Here is an 18,681-nt window from a genome sequence, read left to right on the forward strand (position 1 = left end):
GCCTGCCAGACCCTGCCCCAGTGTATATAGCCTGCCAGCCCCTGCCCCAGTGTATATAGCCTGCCAGCCCCTGCCCCAGTGTATATAGCCTGCCAGACCCTGCCCCAGTGTATATAGCCTGCCAGACCCTGCCCCCGTGTATATAGCCTGCCAGACCCTGCCCCAGTGTATATAGCCTGCCAGACCCTGCCCCAGTGTATATAGCCAGCCGCCGCTGCCGGACAGATCGCACAGAAGATATACAGGGGTCACCGGAAAGGTGAGTTTAGATATATTTATTTTTTTGGACTCGAGTATAAGCCGAGTTTGGGTTTTTCAGCACATTTTTTGAGCTGAAAAACTAGGCTTATACTCGAGTATATAAGGTATGTCTCGAAAAAATGTTAACATTTTAATTTTGAAAATTGAACATTTTTACATTTGGCAAATATAGTTTTTTCCCCCCTAAATAAACAGCAAACATATGACCAAAGTTTTCATGAAGTACAATTTGTCATGAGAATACAATCTCAAAATCACTTGGATAAGGTAAAGCGTTCTGAAGTTATAACCACTTCTAGTGACACATGGTAGATTTGAAAAAATGGGCTGTGTCAGGAAATTGAAAAGTGGCTTCGGCGGCAAAGGGTTAAAGTTGAAGACCTTTACTACATCTTTTAGTTTTGTTATAATGGGAATAGTAATTTATACATTCATCTTCAACACTCGATATAAGCAGCCTGAAGTAATCAGCATGTGCAATGGACAACTGATAACATTGATAACGCTACCACAATATATAAAAAACACTTCTTCAGGTATAGAAAACATCTGTTAACAAAAAATAAATTTAATCCCAAACCGTGCAAAGAGTGATAATTCAGGGCAGTAAAAGAGTTTATCCCCTCCATCTACATCTATTGTATTTGTCCTTGGGCGTACAAAACACACACCTTGGCCATAGCTCCCATTTATAACTCCCATTCTTCTTCATTGCAGTTTTGTAGCACCTTTCTTATTAAAGAGAACCTGTCATCAGCAATTGGCCTAATATACCAATACCAGTATATTGTCAAACAGCGTAACAATGTAAATTAGTTGTATAAAGTCAAGGTGGAGAGCTCTGAAAGCCTTCTCCTCTTTGAATGACATCATGCATTGGACTTCAGGAGATCTGGTTAGTGATGTCTTTATATGCAGGACCAGCAATTACAGTGAAGGGGCTTTCTAAGGAAGAGAGAGGTTGACTACAGTGTTAAAATCTCCACCTCCTTGACTTTATTCAACCAGTTTAAATTTTTTTGATGAGACCACCACACTGGGTCATGAAAGAAACACAATCTGGAAGGTGATTATCTGATTGGCAACATACTGGTAGTGGTTTATTAGGTCACTTTCTGCTGACAGGTTCCCTTTAAAGAAAATCTACCATCAAAATCCATCATGATAAACCAGGGACACTTATTCATAGATCCAGGCACTTCGACTGCTGTAAACTTCTTATATTTGTTATCCATGGTCTCCTTCGTTTTAATATACAATTTTAAAATGATACTAATGAGCCTTAAGAGCTCTGGTGGGTGTTTCACAGGCTGTTACAATGAGCAGAGCAGGTCTCCCCTTCCCTTGCACTTCCTGCTGCTGCTAGATTACACAGGGAGAGGGAGGAAGAAGAGAGCAAGGAGATGGGTGAAACATGTTCTGCTCATTGTAAGCAGCCGGTAAATCTGAGGGGCTCTGATAGCACCAACCAGAGCCCCTTATACCCATTAGCATAATTATAACAGTTTATTTTAGAAGGAACACATATAAGAAGGTTACCAAAGTTACAGTGCCTGGATCTATTGTGCTGTATTTTGATGTGAGATTTCCTTTAGGCATCGTTCCTCTATTGATTGGTCCTGTTATTATTTTTTATTCCAGTACCAGAGAGTTTCAATTTGCTCCTTTTATGTTGTTATTTAGTTTATACAATAAAAACTAGAAAAAACTATGCAAACAGAAACATGGGCTACAGACCTATCAGTATCTGTAGAGGTCCAGCACTGCCTCATGACATCATGGCTACAATTTTAGTTGTAGAGCACATGCTCTATACATATAAACTGAGAATGGGATGAAATACAGTGCTAGAAAACTAACTAACTAAGGAAAATATTAATTATCTATTAATTTACCGTATATACTCGAGTATAAGCCGACCCGAGTATAAGCCGAGGCCCCTAATTTTACCACAAAATACTGAGAAAACCTATTGACTCGAGTATAAGCCGAGGGTGGGAAATGCATTGGTCACAGCCTCCCCAGTATATAGCCTGCCAGACCCTGCCCCAGTGTATATAGCCTGCCAGACCCTGCCCCAGTGTATATAGCCTGCCAGCCCCTGCCCCAGTGTATATAGCCTGCCAGACCCTGCCCCAGTGTATATAGCCTGCCGCCGCTGCCGGACAGATCGCACAGAAGATATACAGGGGTCGCCGGAAAGGTGAGTTTAGATATATTTATTATTTTGACTCGAGTATAAGCCGAGTTTGGGGTTTTCAGCACATTTTTTGTGGCGAAAAACTAGGCTTATACTCGAGTATATAAGGTATTAAGGATATCAAGTATAATGAAAATATTTATTAATTAGAAAACCTTCTTTAAGCAAATATGATATTCTTACTATTACTCTGTAATGTCATTGCTCTTCAGTCATTTTCATTGACACTGTTAGCAACATCCAACATGGAACTATACTGCCACACCCTCTTTACTACAAAAGGGCTGATGTTGTAGAGCTATAGGTACAATACAATCCAGCAGTTCTGTCTCAAGGGATATCAAGTCATGTGATGACCTACTGAGTTGCACCTGATGTGCCTTAGGTCTAAACCCAGGAACATAGTTTAGCGGAATTCATCATTTAACCCCTGGACAGGGATCTGCAGGTTGTCCTCAGATTGCTTTGACCTCTGAAGTAGTGTAGAGTTGCCCCAAACCGAAAAGAATTGGTTCAAAGAAGTTCGGGACAGGGACCGAGTTCGGCTCAACTGCCCAGACGTTAAGGCCCATGATCGATTCTGGTGCCAATTGTGGGGATTAATTCTTTAAATGCCGCAGGCAAAGTCAAGGCAGTTGAGCTGAAGTAGCCAGTGGCATTTTAATCGCTGGGGCAGCGCTGCACCAGCACAAGCATGTTGGTGGCTCAATACTCCCCAAAATGGCAGTGCATGGCCTGCAATTATTTGAATGCCACTGCCAACGTAGTCAGTGACACTTAAACAGTTAACAACCGCAAACAATGCCAGCTATGATTGTGGGTTTTTCTTGTGGGATCTGAGCTACAAATTGTAAGGTGTCCGCTAATCACTACTCAGGAGTACTCTTTTTTAGTCACAGGTGACTTAGTAGTAATATCAGTCTGCATTAGTTACTATGTCAGTCTGCTGGAATCATAGTCTTTTGAGCAGGGGCAGTGGCAGCAGCCATAGCAGCTGCTATGGGGCCCGAAGTGTCAGGGGGCCGCGGCATTTAACCTGACACACTAAAGAATGGAGCACTATTATATACATGTGAAGTGTTTTTAGGATATGCTCAGTGTATGCTTTGGGAAAGGTCCCAATATATACACTAAGCGCAACTATTGACATTGTCAATACAGGGGATTGTGCTGAACACAATCGGATTTTGACGCAGCTGCGCTGGCTTCCATGCGACACAAATCGGAGGGGCGGGCTGTTGGACGATCCGACTGATTCGGACTGAGCGCGGGATTTAACTTTCAAATTGTGTCACAAGACAATGCACTTACATGCACCAGGAAGAAGAGGGTGACAGACCTGAGCGGGGAAGCGACATATGCAGGATATTGGGCGCACAATCGTATTGAATCGCAGCAGAGTGCATTCCAGTCAGACAATACACTTTCGGGGAACACGTCAAGACGGGTAAGTAAATGTGCCCCAATGTGTGAGAATACAAATATGTGTTCTCTCTTAGGGGTCGAGGTCCTATTCAGAAGTCTGTTATGGGGCGTAACCTCTCCTAGTTACTCCCCCGCTTTTGAGGCAGCGTACTTCTTAAACAGTAGACAAAACAGTGTTGGCAGCATTCAAGTAGTAGGTCCTGATGGGTAGCAGACAGGATCAGAAGATAAGCCAGTCAAAGCCCACGGGAGCAGACCAGAGGATACCTTGGCAGCTTCAGATATTATGTTGACTCTCTTTTAAGACAGTCGAAGGTTGGGGGAAGGGGCCTCAAAAGAAGATGTTTTGTAGGCATTTGCTGAGAAACAGGTGTGTTGTTGTGTCCTGGCTACTGAGGAGCAGATGGTCATAGTACGGACAAGACATCAGAAGACTCCAGAGAGCCACAGCAGGGAGGAGTAAGATGAACCTAAAGCAGGAGAACAAGAGGGAGCTCCAGGACACATGGGGGAGGTTAAGATGGTGCCTAGGATGGTGCCTGGGATGGTGCCTAGGATGGTGCCTGGGATGGTGCCTAGGTAGCATGGCACAGAAATGGCTGCTTGTTGATTGATGGCAATTCAAATCCTATGTATTTTCTTAAAAGAGAGAAAATATTTGTAATTTGGGGGAATATTTTTCAGGAAATTGTTGTCTCATTGGGATCTGTAATGCATTATTTATTCCTTGATAGCATTGTAGAGAAATTAACAAATGCTGTGGAATCCCACAAAAGATCACAGCTAATGACTCTCAGACCACAACTTGTTAAAGGGCATCTACCACCAGGATGAAGAAAGACTGTATGTAAATGAGCCTGAGGGGCTCCAATGGACCCTGGAGCCCCTCAGACTCATTTGCATACAGTCTTTCTTCATCCTTGTGGTAGATATTCTTTAAGGTATAAACCCTCTGAAAGTTTCATTTTTATAAAATAAAACATTATCTACGTATTTATTCCTCCAAAAGCTGGCCAGATTTTCACGCTTCCGCTAAAACGCCATTAAGGATTGAAAGATCCCTGCAATAAACAAGTGTGAGTCATTTTCCATGTCATATAATTTCCTAGAGAGTAAACAGAACATTAGCATAAACTGTACAGGATTTTCTACCAGGCCAAATCCCAAGCAGAGGCCTGCGCTGCACATTGTGCTCCCGTTGGTTTCATTGTAGCCAGTACCTTATTAGAGGTGACTGCCTGTGAGTGAGGAGACAAGATGATGACATGTTCTAACCGTAGGTTTTTTGTCACATACTTAGCATGCAATTTTGTGTGGGGGAGAGGAGCATTGCATCCATGGTTTATGCACACAGCCCATAATTTGTATTGTGACTTGCTGACAGACTTCTGTTGTTTGGGGGCCCCATTCTTGCAGACTTCCTACTGGGAATTACTATAGGCTTTTTAGTAAAATACATACAACCTTATCTTGTAAGGAAATCATGTATTTGTTTTAACCATGATCCTAGAAAAAAATTTACATATTTATTTGCATCCCATTTCTCAAATGTTTAAGTTTTTTAAGTTTCAAGACAACTTATGTGACAAGTGGAGTGGGATTTCAGTGTGGAGATGATAATATATATTATATATTGTATGTTCTCTCTGTGTTTGCGTGGGTTTGCTCTGGGTTCTCCGGTTTCCTCCCACACTCCAAAAACATACTGGTAGGGTGATTAGATTCTTAGCCTCCATGGAGACAGGGACTTAATTGGCAAGCTCTGGGCAGCGCTGCAGAATATGTTGGCGCTATCTAAATAAAGGAATTATTATCATTATTATAGATAGATGATAGAAGATAGATAGATACAGTAGAAGAGAAATAGAAGATCCATTGATAGATGGATAGATAATAGATAGAATATATAGATAGATAGATAAAAAGATAGATAGATAGATAGATAGATAGATAGATAGATAGATAGATAGATAGATAGATAGATAGATAGATAGATAGATAGATAGATAGGACATAGACAAATTATAGGAGATATATAACTAGACATATAGATGATAGATATATCGACAGGAGATAGATGATTAGCATCTTCACCTGGTCATTCAACCAAGGAGTATTAAAGGAACAATACATTCTCTGTCCACAAAAGTCCAGGGGGCCTTGGGCAAATGCTCAGTTTGCCACCCCCTAATGCCAGGCCTGCATAATGCAAGTTTCTTTCAATACACATATCAGATTTACTAAATTGAGCCTACAACTGCTGAACTGACAACTGAGTACAGTTCAGTACATCTGGGTTTGGTCCAGTAAACAGCTTGCTCATGGGCAACTGGCCTTAAACTCAGTGGGGGTCATTTACTAAGGGCTCGAATTGCGGTTTTCCGACGGGCTATCCAAATATTTCCGATTTGCACCGATTTTCGCTGAATTGCCACGGGATTTTGCCGCACGTGTTTGGATTGTGGCGCATCGGCGCCGGCATGCATGTGACGGAAATCGGAGGCGTGGCCGTAAGAAAACCAGATGGATTCGGAAAATCCGCTGTGTTTAAAAAAAAATAAAATATGTTGCTTGACACGTGCTTACCTGCACCCAGGCTAGCTTGGTGAAACACCTGGTGGACATTGGGTGCACTACCTTAGTGAATCCCCGGAAGACCCAAATCCTCCGCAGAGAACGCGCCACTGGATCGCGAATGGGCCGGGTAAGTAAATCTGCCCCAGTGTCTTTTCCTTGTCTGATTTTCAATGATTGATCGCCCATTAAGTTGGTTCCAATGGAAAATATACCGTATATACTCGAGTATAAGCCGAAACCCCTAATTTCAACACAAAAAACTGGGAAAACCTATTGATTCGAGTATAAGCCGAGGGTGGGAAATGCATTGGTTACAGCCTCCCAGTATATAGTCTGCCAGCCCCTGTAGCATACAGCCTGCTCAGCCCCTGTAGCATACAGCCTGCCCAGCCCCTGTTGTAGGAAAAAAAATTACACTGTACTCATTTTTCCGACGTCCCCCATAGGTCCTCTTCTGTCTTAGACTGTCTCAGACAGAAGAGGACCTATGGGTGACGTCAGAAAGGTGAGTTTTGACTTTATTTTTTAGTTGACTCGAGTATAAGCCGAATTAGGGTTTTTGAGCACAAATTTTGTGTTGAAAAGCTAGGCTTATACTCGAGTATATAAGGTAATTTATATTGAAGCTATCCATTTTTCACTGATACTTCTATGCTCCTGTAGATGAATGTTGGCTAAATCCATTCATTAAGATTAATCTTTTATTAAAGTGTTTAGTGTGTTATATGTTATAAAAAGTTGCACCAACTGCACATGAGAATCTTCTGATTCAGAGAATATACATCCAAAATCTGTGTGAACATGGGCACTGTTGCTATTTTGGGCACCCCATGTTATATATGGTGCTGTGAACACGGGATCTGATGTAATACCTGTCTGCTGTCAGGAATGCCACTGAGAATTAAAATTCCTTTCAGCTTACTGTGTGTGGAATTTTCTAATAAGTTCATGGGAAGAAATAAGTCAGTAAATACAAATTCCATATACATTAACATACTTAATTGTAGAATATCTAGGAAAAAATGTTTTTCATAGTGGTCTACAATAAATCCAAAGTAATTTAAGATTATTGAGTGGTGCAGCCAAGGAACCAATGTACACTACATCGCACATTTACATATTGCCCACAAACTGAGTGTAAAATCATACGATTTTGGTGAGTGCAAAACATTTGCCAGTGCTATCATCCATATCTGCAGTACTGGTGTCTTCCCAGTTGTCATATTTTTAAAGCTCTGGGCTATTTTGAACCAGATAAGTGAAGAACTGACAATGTTGGGCTGGCACCCATGGGGAGTGCCTTTGTTTCCATGCACCCATTGACTTCCATAGATTGAGTTTCAAATTTACATCAGAGTAGTGCATGGGGAATTCTTCCCAGATAGGATTAAATAAACAGACCATTAAGAACTTCTGATGCGCACAATATACTATCAATGAGTCAGAGTTCTGTATGAGTGCTGTCTAATGTAGACTCGGACAGCGCTCGTACAACAAAAAATGGTTATGGACAAGAGAGTTGTGCTTCGACTCAACACAATACCTTTTGGTATTGCTTCAAGGGGTTGGACCAAGTTTGCAAATTATGACTAGGGAACAAAAAGTCAGTGGTGACATTTAAATTTATCTGGCACATGAGCACCAACATTTACCGGACGGTAACGGTGGCTTGGGTCTGGCTGAACTCAACTAGGCCTGAACTTAAGTGGGTCTGCTAATCCATAGTTATGGCCTATCCAGATCATGCAGATCAGTAGGGGTTCACGTGATCTTACAGCACTCTCCTATTCCTTGTGTTTTTTGCTTTTTTTAACTGATCTTCTTGGTTTTGACAACAGTATAAAAAGTGACAGCATGAAAAAAATGACATCAAGCCAATAAAGTAAACTAAGGGTGAAGTTTAATATTGAACATTCATCATGTTCATTGTTCACATTACCTCTTCATTTATAATACAGGCGCTCCCCGACTTAAAGATGGACCCCTCTGCCCCCTGTGACCTCAGGTGAAGCTCTCTGGATGCTTTACTATAGTCCCAGACTGTAATGATCAGCTGTAAGGTGTCTGTAATGAAGATTTATTGATAATCCATGGTCCCATTATAGCAAAAAATTTTGAAACTCCAATTGTCACTGGGGCAATTATTTTTTTCTTCTTGAACTACAATTATAAAATATACAGTTTCGACTTACGTACAAATTCAACTTAAAAACAAACCTATGGAACCTATCTTGTACGTAACCCGGGGACTGCCTGTATTGCTTGGAACCATCCTATAGGCCCCTCAACTATCTTGGGTTCAGGTGTGACTATGACTTATGCACTTTCATAACTCCGACACCAGGGGCCAGTGATCATATATGTCACATGAGTCCTATAAACACCCCCGGTAGTTTTGGGGACCTGGTATAGTGCTTGAGGCCTAGGAGCTGTAGCTATATTTTACATATAGCTATATATAGATGTACTCTATGTTAGTAATCGCCGTTCTGGTCTGACTAGTAGGATTATTTGCTTGTAAAATGTTAATGATTACTGTGAACCCTAGAGGACTGGCTGTGTTCCTCCTAAGACAGGGACCGGACAGCTGTGTTTGCTGGGATATTTTTAAATACATTAATGTAGGCTCCGATCACTCGGCCCTGCTTGACCTATTTTTGGCTCGGGCTGGCCATTGTTCTATTTTTGGACCCTGTAGGCCACGCTGTTGTTGATTCACATGCAAATGAGTTATCACCAGCTTTAGCCAACTTTAACTGTAGAGCCAGGCAGAGCGAGAGAGAGCGGGTGAGGGAGAGGAAGCACAGGCAGGGAGGAAGACACATAGATACAGGACACTTCCTTAGGGTGCTGCTGGCTGTGTCATTGTTCCTCTCTCTATATAGCGGACAGATTTCTCCTTCCTCAGCTTTATTTTCACGCTTTCATCCTCTTATTTCATGCTGCCTTTCATTACTGAGGAAGAGAACGCCCTGAGGCTGAAGCCTCCTGTTGCACCTGCTCTGAGGACAAGCAGTGGCTGTGATAGCAGGCATCTCCTCGCCTCTGACAGCTCCTATCCATAAGGGTAGTTAGCCCTGTAAATATGTGTATAAAAATGGAATAATTGTCAAAGTGTATGAGAGCCTCCCCCTCCCCCTGTGGAGGAGTTAACACTGCTGAGGGGTCGCTTCCATGCAGAAGAGTGATGAAGCTTTCATGTGTCTGAACTACACACAGTGACTGGAATATGCTGCAGACAATTTATGAGAGTGAATCATGTTTTTCCTCAGATGGGGTATCTGGTCGTGACAAGCTCCTGGCACAGCACAGAATGCATAGTATGATCAGCCCAGGTAAGGAGACATTGCTGCATGCTCTTACAATGATAACACCCGGCATCGCCTAACTTATTATTACCTGACATTTATGGAGGATTTGTCATTTCTCATGATTTTTGACACTCAAATGTATATTTATTTCAACGCGGCATTTCTTATTCTATGTGATATGACTAGCTCTGTACAATTTATCAGATTGACTATAAATATTGAATATACAGTATGCATATACATATTTGAATATACCATATATATATATATATATATATATATATATATATATATTTATTTATGTGCATATATATATATATATATGTGTGTTTAAAACTGTACATATAGTTATATAAGCATAAATGTATACATTTGCGTAACGTTATATATAATATATGTGTTGCATAATGTATGTTATGCAAATTCTCTGTTGTCTTCAGATAAAGCACAGGTTTTAAATATATATATATATATATATATATCATCATCCGGTCATATCTGTCATTTCCCAAGAATTGCAGGTAGACCGTCCGGGGTATACCAGAGTTCAAACAGTGTTGCCTATAGGTGACAGCTCGTCTCTGCTACGTCTGTACATACTGATCTGATACTTAATATGAATATCAGTCTGCCTCTTGCAATAGAAAGCAATAATAACTATGCTACTAATAGGTAAGTTTCTCTGTGAGACAACCACTTGACTGTGATTGTTACTCTAGGCCTACTAATACTTTGCATAGACTATTAGTAAGGATTCAGTTTTTGACCCTAGAAAGACTGCAGGTAGGTTCAAGTTACCACTTTATCGGTGTGTACATTTCTTTTTTTATTTGGATGAAGATTATATATAGAAAATACAGTTAATATCCTTTTATATGACCAAACATAACTGCATTGAAGAGTGGTCACAGGAAGTGGTAGAAATCTTCTCATAGCGGTGGTCTTCACTGTAGTATAGGCAGCGCCCTCTGTAATAGTTCCACTTCATAGTCGCTCTTAAAGATAAATTTCTACTTATTATACCCGGCATGAGTCCTATTCCACCAGTCCATAATAATACGTTATTGAAGTGCATGCAGCCTTATTACCAGCATTGATAGATACTTATGACTAAAGCAAGAGTTGCGGGAGCTCTCCGCTTCACAATCGCTGTATGATTTGTGTGATGTATACATTTTATTATTATTACTATGAGTTCATATGTGTCAGTCACCCAACTGTATTACATTGTGAGCTAATATGATATTTGTTCAGAAAAAATACTCTGCACTTACATGAGATGTGGGGAACGACTAACAAAAAACGTGATTTCTCTGAGAATCCCTTATTGTGGACTTTCCATTTTGCAGATGGAGCCGTATTTCTGGGGGTGAATTGTCACGGAGGGGTCGATAACATGTCAGTTATACCATGTACTGCTATGTATCACGATCATAGTGGCCTTATACAATCGTTTGATTGTTTGGCGCTGTCTTACTCACCTTTACTAGAACACAAACATATGCCAAATACGCCAAAATGTTGATTCTAGAATATTTATACGTATAGGTCTGGATTGTAGACATATTCCCCCAGTTCCCTGAAACTGAGCAGTGTCAATGTTGCAGGGCATCTTCCATCTCCAAAAATATTAAAATAAATAGTATAGATTTTCAGATGACCTTAATATATACTGTATATTTACGGGGATGGAGAAACTATATGCCAAAGGTCCTGCAGCATCTGCTCTTGGTTTTTTCATAAAATTCTTTGGGTTTTGGATTTATTGGAAATTTCTCTGGTGCAAAAGTTTCTTAAATTACTTCTAGAAACTTTCTTAGAGCAACTTACCTTTAACATGTACCCTACCAGTACTGGTATATGTATCGCTAGCCTCTGCAGTCATGGCGTCTTGACATATTAGTTTTTTTACTCATCTATCTCAGTGTTGATTTCTTCATTGATAAATATATGGAAGAATCTGTAGTTGAAAGAATAGTGTTATTATACTTGTTGTCTAAGTATAGACAGGGGCCGCTTTTTTTTTGTCAATCATAGACCATTAAGTATGCATAGCAATTATTATTACTTGTAACACTTTACTTGATGTCCATGTAAAACATGTACAAATAACCATTAGTAGAGATAATAGAGACCAAATACAAAAATTCACAGCCATTGCCTTGCCCTAGAAGCCTCTGATCTCTGTCGTATAAGCCGTTGTATGCCACGACACAAGCCTATATACAATGTTGAACCTAAACTCTCTGCTGTCTAATGGGATAGAATGGTGCCCCATCTACTCCAAACAGTAGTAATATATCAGGTTATTTTTTAGTAAGTGGCTTCTTCATGCAGCATCGCTGACATCAGGTATGAAGTGAAACTATTTTAAGTGATGTATCTGTTATAGAAGATAACTGTGACCCCGATGCGTCCCCCTATCTAGCTGCAAACAGTGCTGCCTGAGGCAAGAGGCTCAACTCATCTCATGGCAGGTGCACATATACTGCGCTCTGACATGACATATACATTGAATGCACATTTCCAGCTGTCTCCATTGCCAGTAATACCCAATCTCATCAAAGTCTTTATTTTTCACAATACAAAAGGAAAGATGTGCTTGGATGCTATGGGCATCAAAAATAATTTTTTTAGACATTTTTTTTAATTTTGCTTCTGGATAGAGAGTAAAACGCATTAAGCTTTTGAGACTAGAGGCAATTTTGTTGTAGTCCAATTTATACTTTAGTTACAGGTATATTGTAAGTAGTTCTTATCTTTAGGTTTGCAGTAGATTGAATATGTCCATGTTTCATTTTCACATTAGAAAAAATTGTAGTACATAAACACAACACTCGTATTATAGTTTAGAAGGAAAAATGAATGCCGAAGTGGCAAATCGAGAGTGAAAAACAGATGTTAATATCTATTTTTCACGGCCAAGAATCGGCTTGTTTGTGTGAATCTAGCCTGAATGTCAATCCTAAAGCCCAATATTAAAGCCGACCTCTCATTTATTAAAAGTTGTCTGTCAAGATGGAAGACCTTACAGCTCTTACACCTACAAAAATGTCTTAAAAAGGGAATCTGTATATTCATTAAATGGCCTCCCAACTCATGAATTGGGACGAGGGAAAACGGGGCATAAACCGTTTGATTGCAACATGCATACAAATATAAATATGCATAGATTATCTCGGTTTTGGCAGACATACTTGTTATGAAAGACGTGTGAGACTAAAGGTTATAGTTTTAATAGGTTTAATTGAGAAATCGTATTTGGAATAGATAGGGTGTCGTGTTTTTACAGAGAGAAGCCTCCTAACATTTGACACACACAACATACATTCCTAATGCTGCTCCCATAATTACTGCTTTGCCTTCTTCAATTTTTTACTGAAAAGGCTTTCCCTATCTGTGGGGAGGTTAGAATCTGTAATCTAGGATTCATATAACTAGAAACACCTACACTGAGGAGAGGTAAAAATGAGCGACATACCACGCAACTTTATCCTGTCTAAAAACATGAACAATAAGATATTGTAAGAAAAAAAATATACTATTACAGTCTTACAGTTTTGATTGTAGGATGGTTGATTTTTAAATATTATCAATTGAAGGGGTTGTCCATTTTCATGCTATTGTTTGTTAAAAGAAAAGTCCTAAATTTCCTCCCTGTGTGTAGAAATCTGTCCCTGGTCATGTGACGTCACACAGGTGCAAGGCTCATTACAGTAATCAGAGCACCTGTTTGACATCGTCAGCACATTATTATGGACCGTTTTTCATTCACAAGAAACAATAAAGCTTCCAATGCATGCATGGGTGAACCCAAACATTTTGAGGTGAGCTATAGATGGCAACCCACTCTGCCCATATCCAGTATTAGTATATCCGGTAAGTTTTTCCAGTAAATGGGTTCTGCATTAAGTGTTTCAAACCCATGCTGACATAGGGAGTGAAGAGACACTAGTGTCAGGTACTTCTTTGCAGCTGGTAATGGCACCCCTGAGGCTTCCCCCCCATCTTGCTGCAGGTACTGCTGCCTGAGGTGAGAGGCTCAACTTGCCTCATGGATGGTGCACCTCTGATTGTCATGACATTGGCACGACAGCAAGCAGAGATTCAGAAAACCATTGACACAGAAAATATATTTTAAAAAATGGTATAACTTTTTTAAATAAATGCTAACATTGTTTTTATATTAGCTGGACAACCCCTTTAAGCTACATCAGATATAATTTTAGATTATTTCTTTTGTACACATCCAGTTTTTTCAGTATCTGCATACCTTTATAAAGTTACAGACCACTCAAGGATTAGCCCTAAAAAGGGCTCCCATGTCATTCATTAGTTGAACCTGCCACCGGATCTTCCTTAATAGGCAGATCCGAGATGGTAGGTTTCCTTTAAGGAGTACAAGCTCTTACTTTAGTTATGATTTATTTAAATAGGTAATTTAATCTTTCTAGTTTATTATTTGTCCTTTTCTTTAGCATTTTTTCATATTTTACACTGATTATGCCTAATATTTTATGCTTTATATAAGGCATTGTGTTGAAGTTAATGCAGAAGTGGTGACTTTTTACATATCTATCATTGGTAGGTATGAGCTCTGAGTGGGTGCACATATTTTTAGTGTCCACATATTTGTAGATACTGATGTCTGAAGTACATACTGGTGTCTGGATAACTTCCTCTTAAGCATTGAGTAAGCTATGTACAAGACTTGGGTAGTACGCTGAGCACATGCAATCCCTTTTAGTTTGCATGTATAGTATTTATAGTAATATTCTTATTATAGTGATGTACAACTTCCCTATTTTATGTAGTTCTGTTTTTTTGTGTTTCTATAGTGAGAAGTGAAATACAACTGCAGATTTTGTGGTTTTGCCAAAATAACTAAACTATGTTGATAGGAGCCTTTTACATTTTATACCAAGGTTTTGGTAGTTTTCGTGACAGCTACAGTTTAAACGTTGTACTTTGTCCTAAAGTATCTATCTATGGCTCCATCTCCGCATATGCAATGACAATAACATGAACAGAGCCTTAGAGGTAAAAAAACGATTTGGTGATATGCTGGGCCTGTTTCTATAGTCACATGGTCAAAATTAATTTTAGAACAGCAAGAGAGAACCTTTGACAACATTTTCAATTTTACCTATATCATGTTGCTAGCTTATTTACAGCCTGGTCCAGCTTGGTTTATCTATCAGCCCTTCCTATAAAATCAGCTTCAGGGGGTGGACACTTCCTGGTTGTGACATAGGCTATGGAGACTGAGGCCAGAGCTGCTTACCTCACTTCCCATAATGCTGAGCTCTCCTCTCTATTACTAGTAATAAGAACACAGAATCACAGGCTGAATCATCTCCTCAGTTTTACTGCTCTACAACCCTGATGTGACCCTAACCTGATAGATTTAGTGTCAGTTTTACATTGTCACAACCATACTAACATGTATTACAGTGACCTATACACTTAGGCCCGTTCCACACTTGCGAGTGTGATGCGATGAACTCGCATCACACTCGCAACGCATGCAGCTGGGATCGCACGGCCCGAACACTGCACACCGGGAGTGAACTGACATGCTGAGTTCACTCCTGGTGTGAAGCGTTCGGGCCGTGCGATTCCGGCTGCATGCGTTGCAAGTGTGATGCGAGTTCATCGCATCACACTCGCAAGTGTGGAACGGGCCTTAGAATGCAAACCATACATATACACCTGTGCACCTATGTTACACAGATAAATCTATAATCTAATACATCCTTATGACTACGTCTTTTGGTCTTTATGGCCAACATGGTACAAGTCTGTACTACTAGCAACTGAAGAACTCAGTGATTGCACATTACATAACTAGGCACATGCCTAGAATGGCGTCACTGTCGCTGATGACCTATTCCTACCCCTTATTTACTGTACGTAGATAAAGATGCATATTTTAGGAACACTATTACCTGATTTTCTCACTGCCACTTCATTGATCAGTAAGGTCGCCATAAATATTCAAGTCCAGAAAGCCCCATTGATACATACAACATCTCTGGCATATACCACAGTTAATAATCCACCCTCAGCTTCTATTATCTTATATTGAATTGATATGAGTAGGATTTTGGGTTTATAAAGAAAAAAACTAATTGATATAAATTTGTCTGTTTATCAGCTGCCACTCATTGTGGGTTCTACAGAATTTCTGGGTTGCTAACCTTCTGCCAAACAAAAGAAAACAATTGCCCCTTCTGTGCTTACTCATTCTCATACTGTTCTTTGCAATCATCATTTTTTTTTAAATAAAGTTACTATTTTAGGTTACGGTATCATATAATACAATGAGATGTCAGTTTCTTTTACTTTGGATTTTTCTTCATTTTGTGTTAATTGTAATACTAGAATGTAAGTCTGTGGTGGCATTTCCTGTAGTTTTTGCTTTCATTGTTGTAACGTTGGCTCTTTTGTTATAATCACAGTCATGTAACACATAAGAAATGCAATATGAAAGGTGAAGAATTGGAATATTGGGGCAAGATTTATCAGAAATGTCTGAGAGCAGAAATGTTCTAGTTGGCCATGACAACCAATCAGAGCTCAGCTTTCATTTTCCCACAGCTGTTTATAAAATTAAATCTGAGCTCTGTTTGGTTTCCATGGGCAACTAGAAAAGTTTTACTTCAGACAATTCTAATAATTCTTCCCCATTGAGTCAATAAGTGGGGTTATTCGCCAGTTCCCATCCATATCCTTCGGTAAAAAAACATTTACCTTTCAGGGCTGGACATGAAGCTTCAGAAGTTTCTGGGCCAGCAATAGCCAAGGGCCCAAGGAAGGAATAGAACGGTGACTATATGAGGCATGTTGTAGCTAAATGACCTATGATATTGAACATGGTGCTCAGATCTTCTCTGTAGTACCAGCCGGTTGTGCATTTTGGTGGTTATAGAGAAGTGTGAGAGTAAAACTACTCTTCGGGTCCTTTGCTTAGGTATAATAGTGGTGCTTGAATCTCAATCTCCTAGAACCAAGCTTTCTATGGCCTTTTGTGAATGGGTGCCTCATTGGCCAGAAAATCTTTCAATGTAATAAGCCCATAAGACTGTGAAGAATCTGTAGACCGTAACACTAGATCTTCTGTGCTGTATCATAGCCAAGATGTTGAAAGTCCTTCGATATAGAAGTTTCTGGGAATTGAATTTCATCTATGAAGGACCGCAATGTTATAGCTATGAATAAGGTACGTATCCTGAATTAAAGAGGTTGGCCACTTTACCTCATGTTTTTTGTAATGATTGTTTAAGTTAGGGGGACAGGATATGAGGTAATTACCAATACACATCTATTGAAAGTACTGCTCTTCTTTCTTGATATATAAAGTGAAGCTTCCTGTTCTTTTGCCTCATAAACCAGACATTCTATGTGATCTCTAACTGTCCTTGAATAATCACCTTGCCAGGACCTTAATCTTATATTCATGAATACTATCATAAGTACCTGGCGGAGTGATTGTCCATGGACTGATAGAGATCACATGACCCTCCATCAGCAGCCATTTTATGGACAGAAATGTCTGGCTCATGAGGTAAAAAAACAGGAGACTTCACTTCATATCAGGAGGGAGGTGCAGAACTTTTAATAGATGTATGTTGGTAAATTACCTAATATCCTGCCCACGACACTTACACAAAAATTACAAAAAAACAGGTAAAGTGACCGACTCCTTTAAGTAATTCAGCTGTATACCTAGTCCAGTCCAAGTCGCTCCTTAAAGGGCTCCACTAGTCACAGCAACAGGATAGGAGTCTGTTCTCATGATTCCATCACTTAGAACCCCACCAATCCTGTAGATAGGGCCTAACTTGCTAAGACTGGAGAACCCCTTTAACTCACCCAATTTTATAATCAATGAGCCTAATCATGTAAGCCAGCAATTCACATTAGATTACTAACTACCATTACTGCTAGAATGTGTCGGAGGAGATAAAGCTTAGACAGTTGGACTTTATTATGGCTGTCCTTTTGTTCTTGGCTATAGATAAGCCACACTCCTGAGGTGTCCATATGCATCTTTCATCTTGCCTTATTTGAGAACACCTGTCTTTGGGGGGTGATTGGGAGAAAAAAGTTGTGGGATGAACAAGAGTCAAATAAAGGCTCTTTCGAACAGCTATCTAATATGTATGGACCACAACAAATCCTCTTGGAAGGGACATTATGAGGCCAATCTTGTCCCATGAGAATGAATGTTTGTTTCTTTGGTTGATTTTATCTGTAATGTAGTGTAAAATATGTTCAATGATCCCTGTGCCAACAGGGATGTTCTGCCGGCAGTAAGTGTAACTGTAGTGAGGGAGGACAATCTGAGTATTTATTGTAGTTGATGTAACAGACTGACGCAAGCAAAGGATGTTTAATGCATTGATATAGCCCTGCCTGTGTAAATGGACCTTTCATTAAATGTTTAGTGATTGATTCTACCTAGTGATTGAAGCTATCCTTTTTATAGCAGATTTCCTTACTTAAGCAATGTAACTGGAAAGTGAAGCTACCAGGAGCAACTAAGGCTACGTTCACATGATACATTTGAATTGTGTTTTGAGCATAGGGAAGGGTCTTGGCCCAATTGAATAGGCGTTTCCACTGAAATACGTGCGATTGATAATGAGCACCAAAAATTTAGCATGTAAACGATGCAAAACGTGGTGTTTGTTAGCAATTGCATCAAAAACAAATATGAGATTGGTTCTTGCCCTTCCATATTGCATTTGAATTGTGCTTCAAAATGCAATTCAAACGCAATTGGGGACATTCATTATGGCCAGAAAACTGCCTCAAGAAGGCACATAAATCCCCCCCTCCTCACCATTTTTTTGCTTTCTCCTACCTGTATGGGTATGTCAGGCGGGGATCGGGATGGGTGGA

The 18,681-nt window shown here is 39.9% G+C and overlaps 1 protein-coding gene across 3 annotated transcripts in view; it reads left to right on the forward strand.

The window, feature by feature from the left end:
- Window positions 1-18,681, forward strand: part of HDAC9 (histone deacetylase 9) — a 344,873-nt gene that overhangs the window by 201,507 nt on the left and 124,685 nt on the right. For 2 of the 3 annotated variants that reach the window (XM_072153802.1, XM_072153803.1), the window contains one exon: window positions 9,736-9,798. The exons of the other annotated variant lie outside the window; for it this stretch is intronic. In XM_072153802.1, the coding sequence (XP_072009903.1) occupies window positions 9,736-9,798 (63 nt within the window). The remainder of the gene's footprint in view (window positions 1-9,735; window positions 9,799-18,681) is intronic. 3 annotated transcript variants of the gene reach the window in all.

The sequence above is a fragment of the Engystomops pustulosus genome, chromosome 5, assembly GCF_040894005.1.
Source record: "Engystomops pustulosus chromosome 5, aEngPut4.maternal, whole genome shotgun sequence".
NCBI lineage: Eukaryota > Metazoa > Chordata > Amphibia > Anura > Leptodactylidae > Engystomops > Engystomops pustulosus.